The following is a 19161-nucleotide window of genomic DNA, read 5'->3' as shown; positions in this document are numbered from 1 at the left end:
GCCCATATATGACTCTAGACCCCACAGCAATGTGGTTGACTTTCAACTTCCCTAGAAATGGCTGAGCTGGTCACTTAGTTCAACCCGAGGAAAGGCACTAAATGCTGGCCAGCCAGAGATGGCCACAGCCCATGAGTGAATTTTAAAGATACTGTTGGTCAGAACTAATCTCTATGTCAAGAGCAGTCAACTTCACTTCCTCTCTGGAGTTCAGCTCTTTTGTCCATGTTTGGACAGAGGTTGTAATGAGGTTAGGAACTGAGTTGGCCTAGCGGAACCAAACTGAATGTCAATGAGAAGGTTAGTATTGGGTAAGAGCTGTGATAGCACTGTCAATGACACTTTTAGACATTACACTTTACTTCAAACCTGTACAATACAAGCCAAAGTAATGACAACAGATATCAGATGTCAACAGATTCTTACACGGTAGTGTCCATTTATCTTTTCCTAGGCTGATGTGATCATTGCTGAACCAAACTTCAAATACAGAGATGAACCATACACCCTGCAGTATGGTGGATGTGGAGAGAAGGGACGGTACATTCACTTCACACCAAACTTTATCCTGGACAGCAGTCTGGTTTCATTTTATGGACCGAAAGGTAAACTATCTGAACTAAGTTAGAATGGAGTAGCATATGCTTTAAACCCGAATTAAGACTGCTTAGTTGGTGAACATGATCCTAGCTGATGCTCATGAAGGCAGTGAAAATGAATACAGGAGTTGTTATTACAATGAGGTATGAAGAAGGCAAAATTGGAATACAGCAAACTTACTATTGCCCAACACTTATTGGACCAGGAGTGTGTCCGTTGATTAAATAATCCAGCTGTCCAAGACGTTCACATAACCATTGTTAAAACACACTCGAAGTAAGGCAGGGGATATACACATCACTGTTATATTTTATTTACAGCATTAATCAATTAAATTAAATCACTTGGGTTTTAATAAAATTTACCAGCTATTGCCTGACCTGCTGTGCTTTTCTAGCACCATATTTTTCGACTCTGATCGCTAGCATCTGCAGTTTTCACTTTCCACTGGTTAAAAACAAAATTTGCTGTTCTCAATCTTGGTGAAAAAATTAAAAGCAAAGCTACAAAAAGAGCAATATCCTTTTGAATTATGTCCTCCCCTTCCATGCTTTTCAGCTCAATGAACTTTTCAGCTCAACCCTCTGAAACACAATTTCTGTCCCACACTCAGAAACATTGCACCATTAACACAGGAGAACAGAATATTGATTTCCATGGTGAATTCACAAAACATCTTCACACCATGGGGTGTATTTTACACCCGGGAGTGGATAATGCCAATGTTGAAACTTGCAGAAGCACTATTTTTCTGCAGAGAATGTATGTGTTGGTTACATTGTTTTAATAAAAAGTGCTCTTGTTTCTACAGATCGAGTATTTGTTCATGAATGGGCTCATCTTCGGTGGGGAGTTTTCAATGAATATAATGAACTGGTGCCCTTCTATTTATTTAATGGAAACAATGAAGGAACGAGGTAAGACAACGCTGATTGTAGTATTCTGCTCACTGAAAAATGTCTCTTGGGTTTCCGGGATAACTTATGATGCCCATAGGATAACTATTTGTTCTTGCAATCCGCTCCAGTAGGTGTGTTGACACCGTTAAGATAGTGTTATGGACTAGGCCAGGACCACTCAAAGCATTCCTAAGCAGGCAGCGCAGACCATAACTGAGCAACTTTTTTCAGTAAGTATAAAGTAAAAAGTACTCTGAGAAAGTTAGTGAGATTGACTACCAGGTCAAAGATTCATGTTCATAGAGATGTTCAGCATGGAAACAGACCCTTCAGTCCAACCCGTCCATGATGACCAGATATCCCAATCCAATCTAGTTCCACCTGCCTGCACCCGCCCCATATCCCTCCAAACCCTTCCTATTCATATACCCATCTAAATGACTCTTAAATGTTGCAATTGTACCAGCCTCCACCACATCCTCTGGCAGCTCATTCCATACATGTTCCACCCTCTGCGTGAAAAAGTTGCCACTTAGGTCTCTTTTATATCTTTCCCCTCTCAGCCTAAACCTATGCCCTCTAGTGCTGGACTCCCTGACGCCAGGGAAAAACTTTGCCTATTTACCCTATCCATGCCCCTCATAATTTTGTAAACCTCTATAAGGTCACCCCTCAGCCTTCGGCGTTCCAGGGAATGCAGCCCCAGCCTGTTCAGCCTCTCCATATAGTTCAAATCCTCCAATCCTGGCAACTTCCTTGTAAGTCTTTTCTGAACCCTTTCAAGTTTCACAACATCTTTCCGATAGGAAGGAGACGAGGTTTGAAAACAGACAAACTTTTATTCACAAAATTACGCAATGAAACATAAAGAACAGGATAAAGAACCCCTACAGAACTCAGTCCATCCAAACTAGACTTAATTATACTGTTCCCAATATACACAACAGGCCCAATAAGCAAACCCCCTTAAAACACAGTTTAAAAAAAAGGAACAGATGCTTACAGGTTGAAGATAAATGGGTAGAAAGAGAGAGTTTAGCAAACTGTTTCCACATAGCTCACTGTCGAACGCCCAACTAGTTCTGGGCCGAACTGAACTGCTCAGCTAGAGAGCTGACCACTTCCCTTTCATTATACAGGTCACCTCTAAAACATGACAACTTTAGCCTGAAGTCTCATCGGTTGGCATATAAACAAAAATACCTCTTATTTACCCTTTAATATCTGTACCAAACCAGTTTAATCAGAGTCGAGAGCATTTTATTATCTCTGAAAAAAACCAAGGAAACAGTGTCCTTGAGAAAAGGGAAGCTTTGAGAAAAAAGGGACCAGCTTTGTGACAATAGCAAGTTGTTCAAGCTGTTCATAAATGTCATCTCATGAGTGGGGTCGGACTTGTGTGTTTGTCTTCAAAGGTGATGAAGTTCTGCCAAGCTAACTAACATCGGGAAACATTGGAGGAAGAGTAGGCTATACAGCCCTTGGAGCCTGTTCCACCATTCAATTAGATCATGGCTGAGATCCCTCGATACCTTTGCTAAACAAACAAATTAGCTATCTTAGATTTTAAATTATCAACTGATCCCGCATCCACTGAAGTTTGTGCAGTAGAGTTCCAATTACCCACCACCCTTTGTGTGTAGAAATGCTTCCCAACATCTGTCCTGAATGGTTTGGCCCTAATTCTCAAACTATGTCCCCAACTCTGGAATTCCCAACCAATGGAAATAGCTCATCTTTATCTATCCTGTCTTTTCCTATTATTAATTTTGCAGCGTGGACTATCCATACAAATACATGTCATAACCCTATTTTACACAGGTCCTTCTTCTGGGTAACTCAAATGATCGTCTGACTAAGACAGGAGCCATGTTATTTTATTTAAAGCAGGATCACGTGAAAAAAAAAAATTAATCTCTCCAGTGGCCTGATACATTTAAAGAGAATTTCAAACTGCTAGTTCACAGTTTCTTTTTCATAATTTGATACAATCTGAGCATGGTGAAAAATAGAGATAATGACTAAACATTTTATTTGTCTCTATACATTGTTAACTTGGAAACTGCAGTCATTGGTCCAAGACTAAATACCCTTCATATTCTCCTCAATAATTCACTCAGGATTACTTCAGTACAGGTTACATGATTTCTTTGATACACTTTATATTTAAAGTCACAGTCCTAAACTATAATTATCTTATAAACCAAAAGATACAATCCCCAAACAATGATCAAACAAACCTTACAATAATAACATGGGCATATGGTACACAAAGACAAATCTGTGGAGCTATAATCCCGTCCAAAGGAATTTCATCCTCAGCTTTTCCAAATAAACATGTCCAATCGCATTGGTGGAAAAAATATTGAAAAATATTTCAAGGAACTGCATAAATGATCGTTTAAGAAGGCATAAATTAATCAAGGAGGGACTGAATATATCTGTTCAGGGAATGCTGTGTCTGACTAACTTGGTTCAATTGCTGAGCAAGTGACGTGGAGAGTTTATCTGGTTAATGCATTTGGTGTGATCTCCATGGGACTTTGCAAGGCTTTAGCAAAATCTCACATGACAGACTGGTCAGAAAACTAAATGTTTATTTGGGATCTCTAAACAAGTGAAAAATTGGAAGGAAAATTAGCTCTATGGTAGGAAACAAAGGATCTATGGATATCTTTGGGACTGGAAGGCTGGTTTCAATGGTGTGTATGAGGTCCCTTACTTTTCATGATATACATATATATTACATATACAGATTCAGACTTCAATGTAGTCATCATTATTAAGATGATTGGTATCAATCATTAAGATGATTGGTATTACTTGGTATCAAAAATTGGCCACATATTTCATGTCCAATAATGTAAACTGCAGAAATATAAATGGATTATCAAATTGGTCAAAAAGAGATAATGCATTTACAGGGCTGAGGATGGTGAAAACAAGCAAAAGGAACATATCATAAATAATAGATTATTAAGAAGAGTAGAAGAAAAGACTAGTATTCCAGTGCATGCTCCCTGAAGATAGAAAAGGGCAGTTGGATATGGTGGTGAAGAAGTCACACAGATACATTCCTTTATTAACTCCGGCAGAGAGTACAAAAGCAGGGAGGTCATTCTAGAACGATAGAAAATACTGCAGTGAACAGCTTATTTACTGCATATTGTTAAGAGCATGTCTTTTCTATTTAACTGTATTTTTGATTGTGGTCTGAAATGGAAAAATGATTGGTATAAAAGCAAGATTATTGAAAGGATTGCTGTATAAAGCAAATAACCTGGCACTTGTTGTAGGAGATGTTTACACAACTGTGTGTGCAAGTGGTGGGGCAAGTCTAGTTACAGACCATCTGTAACTAGGGGTTGGCACGGTGGCTTGGTGGTTAGCACTGCTGCCTCACAGTACCAGGAACCCAGGTTCAATTCTCACCTCAGGTGATGTCCATTCAGAGTTTGCACATTCTCCCTGTGTCTGTGTGGGCTTCTTTTGGGTGGTCTAGTCTCCTCACACCATCCAAAGATATGCAGGTCAGGTGCTCTGACTGTGCTAAATTTCACATAGCGTTAGGTGCATGAGTCAGGGGTAAACGTAGGGGAATGGGTCTGGATGGGTTACTATTCAAAGGGTCGGTATGGACTTGTTGGGCTAAAGGCCTGTTTCCATACTGTAGGGAATCTAATCTAATCAGTGTCCAAATAGAGACTCAGCTGGCAACAAGTAGCTGATTGTTGTGTGGAAGAGTGACCGGTTATTGATGACAAAAGCCTTCTGCCTGTCCACAGCAATGTGGCTGGCTTCTAGTTAGCTGAGCAGCTTACAGATTGATTATTCAAGTCAGGAACAATCATAACTCCAGGAGGATAGGAGTTGTGATCAGCAAAAGGAGCATCTGAGCAAATCCTGTTGGTCTTCTCAATTGTTCGCTCCACCTGTAATGCCCTTTTCTTTGTGTCTATTTGTATGTGTGTATGTAGTGGGCATTTTATGAGTAGGTTAGAATTTTAACCAGTAGCGTTATGTGTTAACTGATCATAATTATTTTTATTTGCAGTTAGAATCTATTTATTTGTAATAAATAGTCATTCCTTTTAAGTTTAAATTCCTGGTCCATGCTTTCTGTCAATTTGGATCCAAAAGATGGGAAAATTGGGAATTTTGGCTACATTTTAAAATCTTGAAAGTTTACTTATGTGATGACTGTGGGAATAGTGGGGCTTGGTTTCCAGTGTGTTACTCCAGTGAGACATAACCGAACAGTTATGGTAACCGTATGTCCATCAGTATGTATACACTGAAAGAGGGTACAAAGGAGATTTATTGGGATGTTGTGTCAACTAGAGAATGAAGAATGAATAAAGACTGGATAGGCTGGGGTTCTTATCTTTGGAAAGAGGGAACTATGGGGACATTTAATTGAAGTGAATTAAAATTATAAAGGGCTGAGAGTGGAAAGGAAAAATTGATTTCCTGAGGAAAGTGGTTGACTATAACCTTTCTTAGTCAGCAAGGAAATGACAGATGAAAGTTGCAAATGGTATGGAGGAAATGTTGTAAGTTTCAACCTTATTCAGTGATTTCTCATTGTCAAAATGTTACTTGGAATCAAGGAATTATCTTTGATCATTTTTACTTCCAGATGTTCAAAAGAGATTAGAGGACAGCTTGCTGATTGCTCAGGCGGATCCTGCTCAGCATGTGAGACAGATCCTAAGTCAGGACTGCCGAAAGGGAATTGTGAATTTTATCCAGATAGCAAACAGACTGCATCCTCCTCAATTATGTTCATACAGGCACTGTCAAATGTAAGTAAAGCTGCTGAGAGGTACGTTTGTCCAATATTGCTAACACTCTTGTTTCCCAGATCACCCCTGCAAGATCTCCTCCAAGGACCAACTATCCTTAGCTGCCCATCAATAACCTTCCTTTAGCTATAAGGACAGAAGTGAAGATGATTGTACTGTGTTCCACTCAATGCATTATTCCTCGGCTAACTACGTGGTCTGTAATGCAGACAGTTAATCCTGGATAGCATCCACGATTGGCCTGAAATGTAGCAAGTCATATTTTTGTGATTCAAATGTCTGGCAATGATTATTTCCAACAAGAGAGAATCTAACCTCCTCCCCTTGCATTACCATTGCTGAATTCCTGAAGATTACCATTGACCCTAAACTAAATGGGATGAGCAAGTAAGTAAAAACAGCAAGTGTTGGAGAGACTCAGCAGGCCTGGCAGCAACTGAGGAGAGAAATGGAGTTAATGCTTCAATCCAATATGGCTCTTCTATAGAACTGACCAAACCACAGACATTCTGGATGAACTTGTTCAAGACCGGATAGTCTTTGAATACTTCTGCAGTGACCTGAAATATTAATTTCATTTCTTGCTCCAGATTTTCATGATTTTCAGATTTTATTTCAGATTTCTAGCATCTGTGATATTTTGCTGTTGTTGGGTAGTCTCACACTTTGACTCTCCAAAGCCTCTCCAAAACTAACAAGGCAGAAGTCAAAACTTGATGGGCTGCTTCCAATGTGACTGTAACAACAAACACCATCAAACCATCAAACACTTGGTCAGCTCCATCAGCCACTTTAAACATTCACTTGCCCCACTATTGACACACAGCGGCTGGATTGTGTACCAGTTGCAGGATGCATTGTATCTGTCACTAAGGCTTCTTCAACAGGACCTTAATCTTCAGCAAAAGAAGCAGATGAATGGTGTTGTGCCCAAGACTGGGGAGTGGACTGCCTCTGTCCAGTGCCATCACTCCATTGTTCCCAACACGAATATATTTACTTTACACAGTTACCAACATAGCCAATGATGCTTTATCTATATTTTCAAATTAGAATACAAAAGATCCATTAAATAAGCATCTCCACTAAGGAATAAAATTATTGATTTATTATAAAACAAAACGACTCAAGAAAGATGCAAACACACAAGTGGAAGTCACAAATGATACATCTTCGAAATAACCAGGCGTTTGTCAATTTTAAAAAAAACAAAATTCTCGACAGAGATATGGAACGAGGACATGAATAATAAGGATAAGGCTTTCATCCAGCTTCCTGGCACATGGATATCGAAGATAGACAGTCTTCACAGGGATCCTTACAGATGTAGTTTATTCTGTAACCGCCAACATAAATTGTTCAAAGGGTATTCCAGGAGAACAGCTCACACAGTGTTTGGTTATTATACTGTTCCCTCAAAAGAGCTTTCTTTGAAAGGCAGAGGATAACCATTTCAGCAACTGAATTCCACACAATATTGACAACCAGACAACCACCTCTGCGATTGCTGGGAAGACAACCACCTCTGTGACTGCCGCAGGATCCACCATCGCTGCGAGATTCACTGCCTCTGGCACAAATGCAAAACCTACTCTCACGTCCCTTCCACCCCCACAGTTGCCACCGGCACAGCCACTTCTGCGCTGAAAAAGTCACTCACCTACTCACCTGGACACGAATGAGACTTTTGCTGACGTCAGTTCTGCCAGCAGTGACATCATTCACTGAAAACCAGTCTGCAATGTCGTCACCGTCACGTGTGATGTCACCTCTGCCCCCCACATAGAGACCGCTGTAAGCCCCACTTCTACCCTCAGTGTTAGTGTCACTTCTATTGATGACATCACTCCTGACCCTATAGTCACTCAAGTGATTGTTTCTGCCCCCACACCCATCTCCAGCCCCACCCCTGGTCCCAGCTCCCAGCCCTGCTGTCTCTTTACTCTTCCCCCAGAGGACCCCTTCTCTCGCTTCCAACACACCTCATCCATCTGGATGCCCCATGCTGGCTTGTTACCCGTCCTTTACCTCTTCACTTCTGAGGCCATGACATGGATGGCTTCAAACTATCCACCGTCCTCAGCCATTCCAACCTCCCAAACTCACAACGCACAGCCCTCCACTCCCTCTGCTCCAACCCCAACCTCATAATCAAACCCGCAGATAAGGGTGGCGCAGTGGTAGTGTAGTGCATCAACCTCTACATCACTGAAGCCAGGCGCCAACTCGCTGACACCTGCTCCAACTATCCCCACCACCACCTCACCTCCCACCACAAAACCATTGTCTGCCAAACCATCCACAACCTCATCACCTCTGGGGATCTCCCACCCACAGCCTCCAACCTCATTGCCTGTGAACCCTGCATTGCCCAATTCGACCTCCTACCAAGGTTCACAAACCTGACTTCCCTGGTCAGCCCATTGTCTCAGCCTGTTCCTGTCCCACTGAACTCATCTCTGCATACCTTGAAAATGTCCTGTCCCCATTAGTCCAGGAACACCCCACCTATGTTCGGGACACCATCCACACCCTTCACCCCCTCCAAGATTTTCGTTTCCCCTGCCCCCAATGCCTCATCTTCACCATGGACATCCAGTCCCAGTACACATTGATCCACCACGCCAAAGGTCTCCAAGCCCTCTGCTTCTTCTTTCTACGCCGTCCCAACTAGTACCCTTGCACCGACACCCTCATATGCCTGGCTGAACTGGTCCTCACCCTTAAAAACTTCGCCTTCCAATCCACCCACTTCCTCCAAACCAAAGGGATAGCCATGGGCACCCATATGGGCCCCAGCTCTGCCTGCCTCTTTGTCGGGTACGTGGAACAGTCCATCTTCCACAGCTACATCGGCACCACCCCACACCTGTTGCTCTGCTACATTGATGACTGTATTGGCATTACCTCGTCCTCCCACAAGGAGGTTGAACAGTTCATCAACTTCACCAAACCTTTCACTCCGACCTCACATTCACCAGGACCGTCTTGGACACCTCCCTCGCCTTCCTGGACCTCTCCATCTCCATCTCCAGCAATCGACTAACCACAGATATCGACTGCATGCCCATCAACTCCCACAGCTACCTAGACTACACATCCTCCCACGCTACCTCCTGTAAAACTGGCATCCCTTATTCCCAATTCTCCCACATCTGTTCCCAGGTGACCAATTCCACCTGAGAAATTTTCAGATGGCTTCCTTCTTCCAAGATCACAATTTCCCTTCCATGTGATTGATGATACCCTCCAGCACATCTCCTCCACTTCCTGCACCTCCACCTTTCAACCCCACCCCTCCCAACACAACAAGGACAGAAACTCCCCTGGTCCTCACCTTTCATCCCACCACCTTCTGCATACATCACATCATCCTCTGCCAGTTCCACCATCCAACAATGGACCCCACCACCAGAGATATATTTCCCTCCCCACCCGTAAAGTTTTCCAGAGAGACCATTCCCTCTGTGACTCCCTTGTCAGACCCACACCCACCCTCCCCCCCCACCAGCCTACACCCCATTTCCAGCCCCTACCCCAGCTACAGAAAGAAGTGCAAAACCTGTGCCCACACTACTTCCCTCACCTTCGTCCAAGGCCCCAAAGGGTGCTTCCACATTCAACAGAAATTTACATGTACCTTCACCAATGTCATCTACTGTATCCGTTGCACCCGATGTGGTCTCCTCTACATTGGGAAGACAGGACGCCTACTTGTGGATTGTTCCAGAGAACATCTCTGGGAAACCCACACCAACCAACCCCACTGCCCCGTAGGTAAACACTTCAACTCCCCCTCCCACTCCACCAAGGACATGCAGGTCTAGGGCCTCCTCCATCGCCTAACCCTCACCAAATGACGCCAGGAGGAAGAATGCCTCATGTTCCGCCTTGGGAGCCTGCAACCTCACGGGATTAATGTGGATTTCACCAGTTTACTCACTTCCCCTCCCCCACATTATCCCAGTCCCAAGCCTCCAACTCGGCACTGCCCTCCTGACCTGTCCATCTCTTTTCCTATCTTTTCCACCCGCGTCTTCGACATATCTCCTTTTCCCCCACCTTCATCTACCTATCGCTTCTGAACTCCCTTCCCCCCCAACCCCATCCCCTCCCATTTATCTCTCAGGCCCGCAGCCCACAAGCCTCATTCCTGATGACGGGCTTATGCCTGAAACGTCGATTCTCCTGCTCCTCAGATACTGCCTGACCTGCACCACACTCTCGACTCTGATCTGCTAGTCCTCACTTTTCCCAGCCAGAAACCAAGGCATGTGATTTTCAGTAAATCCCTGCATGTAATTAATTTAAGACGTGATCTTCAAGAAATGGCTTTAAAATATTGGTCCAATGTGTCACTTAGTGACCCTTTTAAGAAAAAGGTCCAGGTGTATTCTGAGAGTTTACAAACAAATGATTGTCTGCAATTCTTTCAACACAAATCCTCAAAGAAACTATTGATAATAAAGGATCTTCATAACAATAGCAGCACATCCACCTCCAGGTTCTCCTCAAAGTCCAACACTAATCCCAACTTTGAAAATTCTCATTAATCTTTCATTATCACTGAAATCCCCTAACGTGACAAAGAGTGCAGACAATTGACACTGCTGTGCCTCAAGAAAGTGAATCACCATGTCCCTGTCATAGTTAATTCGATCCTGCCAGAGATATCTATACTGTAATAATTAATATAAAAATAAAGTGAAGTCTCCATAGTCCTCCCAGGCCAAGGTTGCTCTCCCATTGGATTGAGGCAACGTGTGATGCCTTACCCAGACAGACACCACAGCTCAGGTGAGGGTAAAGGTTGACAAGGACAGTCCTTCATGGAAACCTCAACCAGTGCAGGAATCAAACATTATTGCTATCACCTCTGTGTCATAAATCTGCTGTCCAGCCAACTGAAGTCTTTGTACTGGCAGCAGTGCTCTGGGAGAATTTCACTTTGTTGGAAACCTGCAATTTCATAAAATCCTGACAGTGTGGAAAGAAACCATTCAGCCCATCGAGTTTGCCATCAATCCTCCACAGAGAATTCTATCCCATACCGGTAACCTCATTTGCCATGGTCAATCCACCCAGCCTGAATATCTTTGGACGATGGGAGGTAACCAGAGCACCCAGAGGAAACCCGTGCAGACACGGGGAGAGCATGCAAACTTCACACAGTCAGTTACCCAAGGCTGAAATTGAACCCAGGTCCCTTGTGTATGAGGCAGCAGTGCTAACCACTGAGTCACCTTACCATCCCCTCAATTCCTGAGCATCACTTTCCCCATTTTAGTGCAGATTGGAGGTGTCTCCTCTTCAATGGATGACAGCAGTGACCTGCATTTTCCACATCTCCAGCTTCCTCTTGCAAAGAGCAGGGCCTTTGAGATTGATGATACTGCACAGTTTGGTGTCTTGCCCTTGTCAGATGCCATTGACTGGGGAAGGGCAGGAAGCAAACATGAAACATTTAAGTATTTAACAGTTCTGTCCTTTTCTTGCTTAAAACACATTTTATGATATTATCAACAAATTAGTGATAAGTTTTAAACACTGAGGGTAGTTGTAAACTTATATTGTGGAATCCTTCTTGTCAGACATCTGTGTGATATCCGAGAGATTCAATACAATATCGATCCTGTGGTCTTCACAATGGGTGGGTGACTGTCTCCAACAGTATTCTTCCTGGGTATGGAAGGTAAAAATAATCCATCCCCACCCCAATCTATCTGCAGCCCCTTTAACCTGTTGCATCTTGTTTTTAAAAACATCCAGGTGACTGAATTCTGTGACGATAAGACTCACAATCCTGACGCACCGAACATGCAAAACAAAATGTGCAACTTCAGGAGCACTTGGGATGTAATCAGAGAGTCGGAGGATTTCAGAAACAATCCCTCACCCTACAGTGGTTCAGTGATACCGACCTTTACACTGCTACAGGCCAAACACCGTGCGCTGTGCTTAGTCCTTGATGTCTCTGGGAGCATGGACTCGGTAAGGTCATTAGTAAAGTTTATTTCACAGAAAGTATTGACTTAGACGCACATTTGTGCTGTTGTGTGGCTTCGCACAGCAAGTTAGAGGAGGTCAGAAGCTGGATATTTTGAAATGAGTAGCTCACTTCCTTACTCACAGATCCTCTCTGTCATCTACAAAGAACATATCAAGAGTTTGACATAACACTACATATTTGAGTGGTAATTTTATAGTGGTAATGTAAAGACTCCTGATGAAGGGCTTATGCCTGAAACATAGATTCTCCTTCTCCTCGGATGCTGCCTGACCTGCTATTCTTTTACAGTACCACAGTCTCGACGCTGATCTCCAGCATCTGCAGTCCTCACTTTCTCCTGGTAATGTAGAGAGCCATGCTAATGCTCTGGAGACACGGGTTCAAGGGGGAGATGATGGCACAGCTCCAGTATCGTTTGACTATCAATGCAGCAACTCAGCCAATATTTCGGGGACCTGGTTTCAAATCCCATCATGGCAGATAGTGGAATTTGAATTCAATAAAAAAAAATTGGAATTAAGAATCTACTGATGACCATGAAGATATTGTCAATTGACAAGAAAAATCATCTGGTTCACTAATGTCCTTCAAGAATGAAATTTGTCAACTCCACCTCGGCTGGCTGACATGTGACTCCAGACTCACAGCAATGTGATTGACTCTCAATTGCCGTCTGAAATGGCCTAGCAAGCCATTCCTTTGTGTCAATCATTACAAGAAACAAAACCAGACAGATTATCTGGCATTGACCTCAGTACAGGAAAAGACAATGGTAGAAACAGCCCTGTCAACCCTGTATTTGGGTCTAGTGCCAAAGTTTGGAGAACTGTCTCAGACTAGTCAAGCAACAGCCTGTCATAGTCATACTCACAAAATCATACCTTCCAAACAATGATCCAGGCATCACCACTATCATCATCTCTGGATGTGCCTTGTCCCACTGACGGGACAGACCCAGAGAGGTTGTGCCACAGTGGTATATAGTCAGGAGGGAGTTGCCATGGGAATACTCAACACTGGCAACAGATCCCACGGAGTCTCATGGCATCAGGTTAAACATGGGCAAGGAAATCCCTGACTGAATGGATGTGAATATAGGAAGTATAGTTAGTAAATTTGCAGATGACACCAAAATTGGAGGTGTCGTAGACAGTGAAGAAGGTTACCACAGAGATGTACAGTACAGAAAGAGACCCTTTAGTCCAACTCGCCCATGCCAACCAGATAACCTAACCTAATCTCGGCTCATTTGCCCGCACTTGACCCACATCCCTCTAAACACTTCCTATGCTAGAGGAAGTGGTGGAGGCTGGTACAATTACAACATTTAAGACACCTGGATGGGTACATGAATAGGAAGAGTTTAGAGGGATATGGGCGAAGTGCTGGCAAATGGGATTAGATTACTTTAGGTTATCTTGACGACATGGATGAGTTTGACCAAAGTGTCTCTTTCCATGCTGAACATCACTATGACTCTGTGATGTATTGTCCACCCTTAGCTAATGAGTTGTGGTGAACAAAATGTACTTTGGGTGGAGCAGTTCAATGCCCACCACCAAGAGGGGGTCAGTAGCAGTACTGAAGATTTATGATCCCTCAAGAGGGGCCCCTTGGTTCGAGATCGGTCAAAAGAATCAACGGAATACAGTCAGTCAAAAAGCAAGGGTCATCAGTTTATTGAATTAAGGCACATTGATGCAATTTTGTCCAGCAACGCAGAGGTTAAAGCTTCTGTGTTCCGTGGTGAAGTTGCGCAATTACATTCAAAAATTACACATTATTTATATGTTTTTTAAGAGACAGTACAGCCTTAATTACAAGGAAAGACCAATCAAATGTAATAAGGTGACATGATTGACAGCAGGCTAATCCAATGATATTCCCTGGGAAACGGGTCTTAATTACACAAATCGTCATGGTAGCGGTTCAAGGTTAGTTCGAACACCAAATCACCATCGTATGATTCATATGATGAAAACTCCATTGTTTTCTCTTATCTCTAAATACAACCAACTTAGCAAAGCATCAGTTCAAGCTCACAGAGACAAATCATTACTTGCAGCCATCTTGTTGTGTTATTTTAAATTGAAAAGCCATTTTGTGGTTAATAAAAAATCTACATATACTTGTTGCTTTTGACAACAGCCTAAATTCAAATTTTAGATCCTCAGTACCACTGATCGAATTGGTAAGGTCCTAAAGGACCTAGCTGCCAGACTGGGTCTGCAGCAGGTGGTGAGGGAACCAACGTACTTGACCTCATCCTTACCAATCTGCTGTCTGCAGATGCATCTGTCCATGACAGTATCAGTAAGAGCGACCACTGCACAATCCTTGTGGAGACGAAGTCCCACCTTCACATTGAGACCACCCTCCATTGTGTTGTGCAGTACTAACACTGTGCTCCATGAGACAGACTTTGAACCGGTCTACCAACTCAAGACATGGCATCCATGAGGCACTATGGGCCATCACCTGGAGCAGAATTGTCTTCAGCACAACTCATAACCTCATGGCCCAGCACATCCCCCACTAAACCATTACCATCAAGCCAGGGAATCAATCCTGTTTCAATGGAGAATGCAGGAGCAGCTGAAGGCATATCTGAAAATGAAGTGTCTACCTGGTGAAAGTACCAAACAGGATTACTTGTAATTCAAACAGCACAAGTGAATCCACAGTCAATGGATCAAAGCTCTGCAGTCCTGCCACATCCAGTCATGAATGGTGGTGGTCGATTCAACAATTAAATGGAGGAGGATGCTCCACAAATATCCCCATCCTCAATGATGGAAGAATCCAACACAGTGTGAAAGATAAGGCTGAAGCATTTGCAGCAACCTTCAGCTACAAATACCAAGTTCCATCTGGACCTCCTCCAGTGGTCCCCAGTATCATAGATGCCAGTCTTCAGCTAGTTTGATTCACTCCATGTGAGATCAAAAAATGTTTGGAGGCATTGGATATTGCAAAGGCTACGGGCCTTGACCACATTCCGGCAATTGTACAGAAGACTTGTGCTCCAGAACTTGACACTCCCTTAACCAAGCTCTTCCAGTACAGTGAAAAACTGGCATCTATCTGACAATGTAGACAATGGTCCAGGTATCCCCTGACTGACCAGAAACACTTCGGATGCTAGAAATACTGTGGTAACTCATCTCCTGTCCCCTGAGATCCTGTCCACCACCTACAAGACACAAGACAGGAGTGTGATGGAATGCTCCCCACTTGCCTAGAGGAGTTCAACTCCAACAACACTCAAGCAACTTGACACCATCAAGGACAAAGCAGCTCATTTGATTGGCATCACATCCACAACATCCACTCCCTCCACCACCAATGCTCAGTAGTAGCAGTGCCCACTGTCTATAAGATGCACTGCAGAAATACACCAAAGATCCTCAGGCAGCACCTTCCAAATCCATGAATACTTCCTTCCAGAAGGACAAGGGCAGCAAGTGGCATGGGAACACCACCACGTTCATGGTTCCCTCAAAATCATTGACCATTCTGACTTGGAAATATATTCCCATCCCTTATTGCTAGGTAAAAGAAATGGCTGAAATTCCCTCACTAAAGGCATTGTGGGTCAAGTCACAGCATGTGGACTGCAGTGGTTCAAGAAGATAGCTCATCATCACCTTCTCACGGGTAACTACGGATGGGCAATAGATGCTGGCCAGTTGGACAAATAGCAATCATTGTTGTAAATAACCAACTAATGGCCTTGAGGGAAGAAAATCTGCCAACGTTATGTGACTCCAGCCTCAGAGACTGTAGTTGACTTTAACTATCCTTGAAATGCCCAGCAAGTCATTCAGTTCAAAGTCAATTAGAGATGGACAATAAATACTGTTGTTGCCAATGACAGCCACATCCCATGTGTAGAAAGGAAACATTTGCTTGAATTAATGCAGCCAAAACAATTATCAGAAAAAACCTTGACATCATCTTGGAGTGGAGTCTTCGAGTCATAGAGTCATGGAGATGTACATCACGGAAACAGACCCTTCGGTCTAACTCATCCATGTCCACTCATATCCCAAATTAATCGAGTCCTATTTGCCAGCACTTGGCACATATCCCTCTAAACCCTTCCTAGTCAGATGTCTTTTAAATGTTGCAGTTACACCAGCCTCCACCACTGCCTCTGCCATCTCATTCCTTACATGCACCACCCTCTGTGTGAAAAAGTTGCCCTTAGGTCCCTTTTAATATCTTCCCCCTCTCACCCTAAAAATATGCCCTCTAGTTCTGGACTCCCCACCCCAGGGAAAAGACTTTGTCTATTTATCCAATCCAAGCCCTTCATGATTTTATAAACATCTATGAGGTCACTCCTCAGCCTCCAACACCCCGGTGAAACAGCCCCAGCCTATTCAGCTTCTCCCTATAGCTCAAATCCTCCAACCCTGGGAACATCCTCAACGGCCTAACCAACATCCTGTACAACCGCAACTTGACCTCCCACTCCTATACTCAATGTTCTGACCAATAAAGGAAAGCATACCAAACGCCTACTTCACTATCCTATCTACCTGCGACTCTATAATCAAGGAACTATGAACCTGCACTCCAAGGTCTCTTTGTTCAGCAACAATCCCTAGGACCTGACCATTAAATGTATAAGTTCTGCATTTTATACAAAATGCAGCACATCACATTTGTCTAAACTCCATCTGCCTCTCCTCAGCCCATTGGCCCATCTGATCAAGATCCCATTGTAATCTGAGGTAACCTTCTTCACTGTCCACTACACCTCCAATTTTGGTGTCATCTGCAAACTTACTAACTGTGCCTCCTGTGGAATCCGAACGTAAACTTGGCCGACCGGGCCACCCAATCACTGTCCCTTTCAGTCCCCTCACCACTCACTTTCCAGCATGACCATCCTTGGCCTCCTCCATTGCCAAAACAAACCACAGCTCCTATTGGAGGAACAACACCTTATTTTCCACCTGGGCACCGTACAGCCCAGAGGACTCAACACAAAGTTCTCCAATTTCAAATAACCTCCCTCCCTGTTCCCTGACTCCCTTCCCAGTCCCTACCCCTCCCTGCCACAGCTCCCTGCCACCAACCAGAATCAATCCCCCCATTGACTAACCAGGTTATACCCTCTGCCTGTCTTCATCTATCCCGGCTTCACCACCCTGCCCCAGCCTCCCCCTTTACCTGCATCACCCCCCCACGCCAACCCCCAGTCCTGAAAAAGGATTACACAAAAAAATGTCAACTTCTGTACCTCCTGATGCTGCCTGGCTTGCTGTGATCTTCCAGCCTCCTACCCATCTATTTTGGATTCCAGCATCTCCAATTTTCCTGTCTTGAACCATCTTGGGCAAAGCAGACTACTTAATACTAATTTTAACTTAATTTTTATCCTTATTACTTTAAATGCAATTTATAAATAAATTAGTTAAAAGGCAGTGAGCTGCATATTACATTGTCTTTTTTTAATTCAACAGGGGAATCGTATTAACAGACTCCGACAAGCTGCCGAGATATTCTTACTTCAGATCATTGAAGCAAAATCACAAGTTGGAATAGTCACTTTTAACAATACTGCAACTATTCAATCACATTTGAAAGTGATTGAAAATAAAGATGTGAGGAATCAACTTGTCCAAATGCTACCTACAACAGCTAATGGAGGGACAAATATCTGCGCAGGAATCCAGGCTGGTTTTCAGGTAGAAACTGAAATGCTTCAGCAAACTTTAGCAACTCATTTAATTTTCAGTTTTCCCACGTAGACAATAACTTAACGGCTTTGCAGGTACTTGGTGATGATGACGGTGCTACAAATGGTGATGAAATCGTTTTGCTGACTGATGGGGAGGACAGTGGGATAAGCAGTTGTTTCTCGGAGGTGGAACAAAGTGGTGCAGTAATCCACACGATAGCATTAGGACCAAAGGCAGCCAAAGAGCTGGAACAGATGTCAACACTGACAGGTAATAAGGACACAAAGAATTTCTCATGAATTCTTGGGAGAGGAACATAACTTCAAGTCTTGTTGTTTTGAGTTCTGCTCCCAACTTTTATTGTGGTGGAAGTGTTAACAGGTTTAAAATGAATTGGGTAGCCTTCAGTGAAAATACTGGACAAAGGAATTTCTGTTGAGAACATTCCAATTACTAGGCAGACTCCGACAGGAAGTTGGTGGGACTTTACTCCTGGCACTGTCCATATCTACAGCTAACAGGAAACTAGCCAAGTCGATTTATTTATTTAAAGTGATGTCACACAACTTTGATGTACAATAAAAGTCATGGACATGTCCATATTTCTAGTCAGTCAGGCTTGATTCTCCAAGCTAACTGTTAATATTGCAGGTAATGGGAACATAATGGCTACCACTGCCATTTTAATTCTTCTTCCCTCAACTACACATTGTTCCTGCTAATCAGACAGGATTAAAATCAATGTTCACATGTTCAATAGTTTTATTCCAAACAATTTGACATTGGGCAGTTACTGTCACATTGCAGAAATCTCTGATGCCTCCTTCTTCATTTCAGTCTCAATTGGCATTGCCCATTGACCATGTATTTGATCCATGTTTATAACTTTCTTGCCGTCTCCATTCTCTAGGGGGTCGACAGTTTGCAGCCACTGATAAAGTGGATGCAACTGGATTAAGCGATGCCTTCTCTTCAATAGTATCAGGAAATGGTGACATTAGTCAACAGTTAGTTCAGGTCTGTTTTCCCTCAGATAATGACTTTCTCATTATCCTTTTGTTAACTTAACATTAAATTCAATAGATCCATTTCTTTGGTTCCAGCTTGAAAGCTCTGGAACAAAGGTTGAAGATGACCTTGGTTGAAAGGAATAG

At 43.2% G+C, this 19161-nt stretch overlaps 1 protein-coding gene across 1 annotated transcript in view; it reads left to right on the top strand.

Annotated features, from left to right (window-relative positions):
- LOC122547464 (calcium-activated chloride channel regulator 3A-1-like) overlaps positions 1 to 19024 on the top strand; it is a gene marked incomplete at both ends in the record, with an annotated part of 28190 nt that extends 9166 nt beyond the window's left edge. Inside the window, 7 exon segments of the mRNA XM_043686084.1 lie at positions 434 to 605; positions 1412 to 1517; positions 6139 to 6304; positions 12074 to 12295; positions 17789 to 18013; positions 18100 to 18277; positions 18918 to 19024. Coding sequence (XP_043542019.1) covers positions 434 to 605; positions 1412 to 1517; positions 6139 to 6304; positions 12074 to 12295; positions 17789 to 18013; positions 18100 to 18277; positions 18918 to 19024 — 1176 coding nt within the window.
- Between the last annotated feature and the right edge of the window lie 137 nt (positions 19025 to 19161).

This window comes from Chiloscyllium plagiosum, unplaced genomic scaffold (genome assembly GCF_004010195.1).
Source record: "Chiloscyllium plagiosum isolate BGI_BamShark_2017 unplaced genomic scaffold, ASM401019v2 scaf_11754, whole genome shotgun sequence".
NCBI classification, from domain to species: Eukaryota; Metazoa; Chordata; class Chondrichthyes; order Orectolobiformes; family Hemiscylliidae; genus Chiloscyllium; species Chiloscyllium plagiosum.
This window is presented reverse-complemented; position numbering and strand designations above follow the sequence as displayed.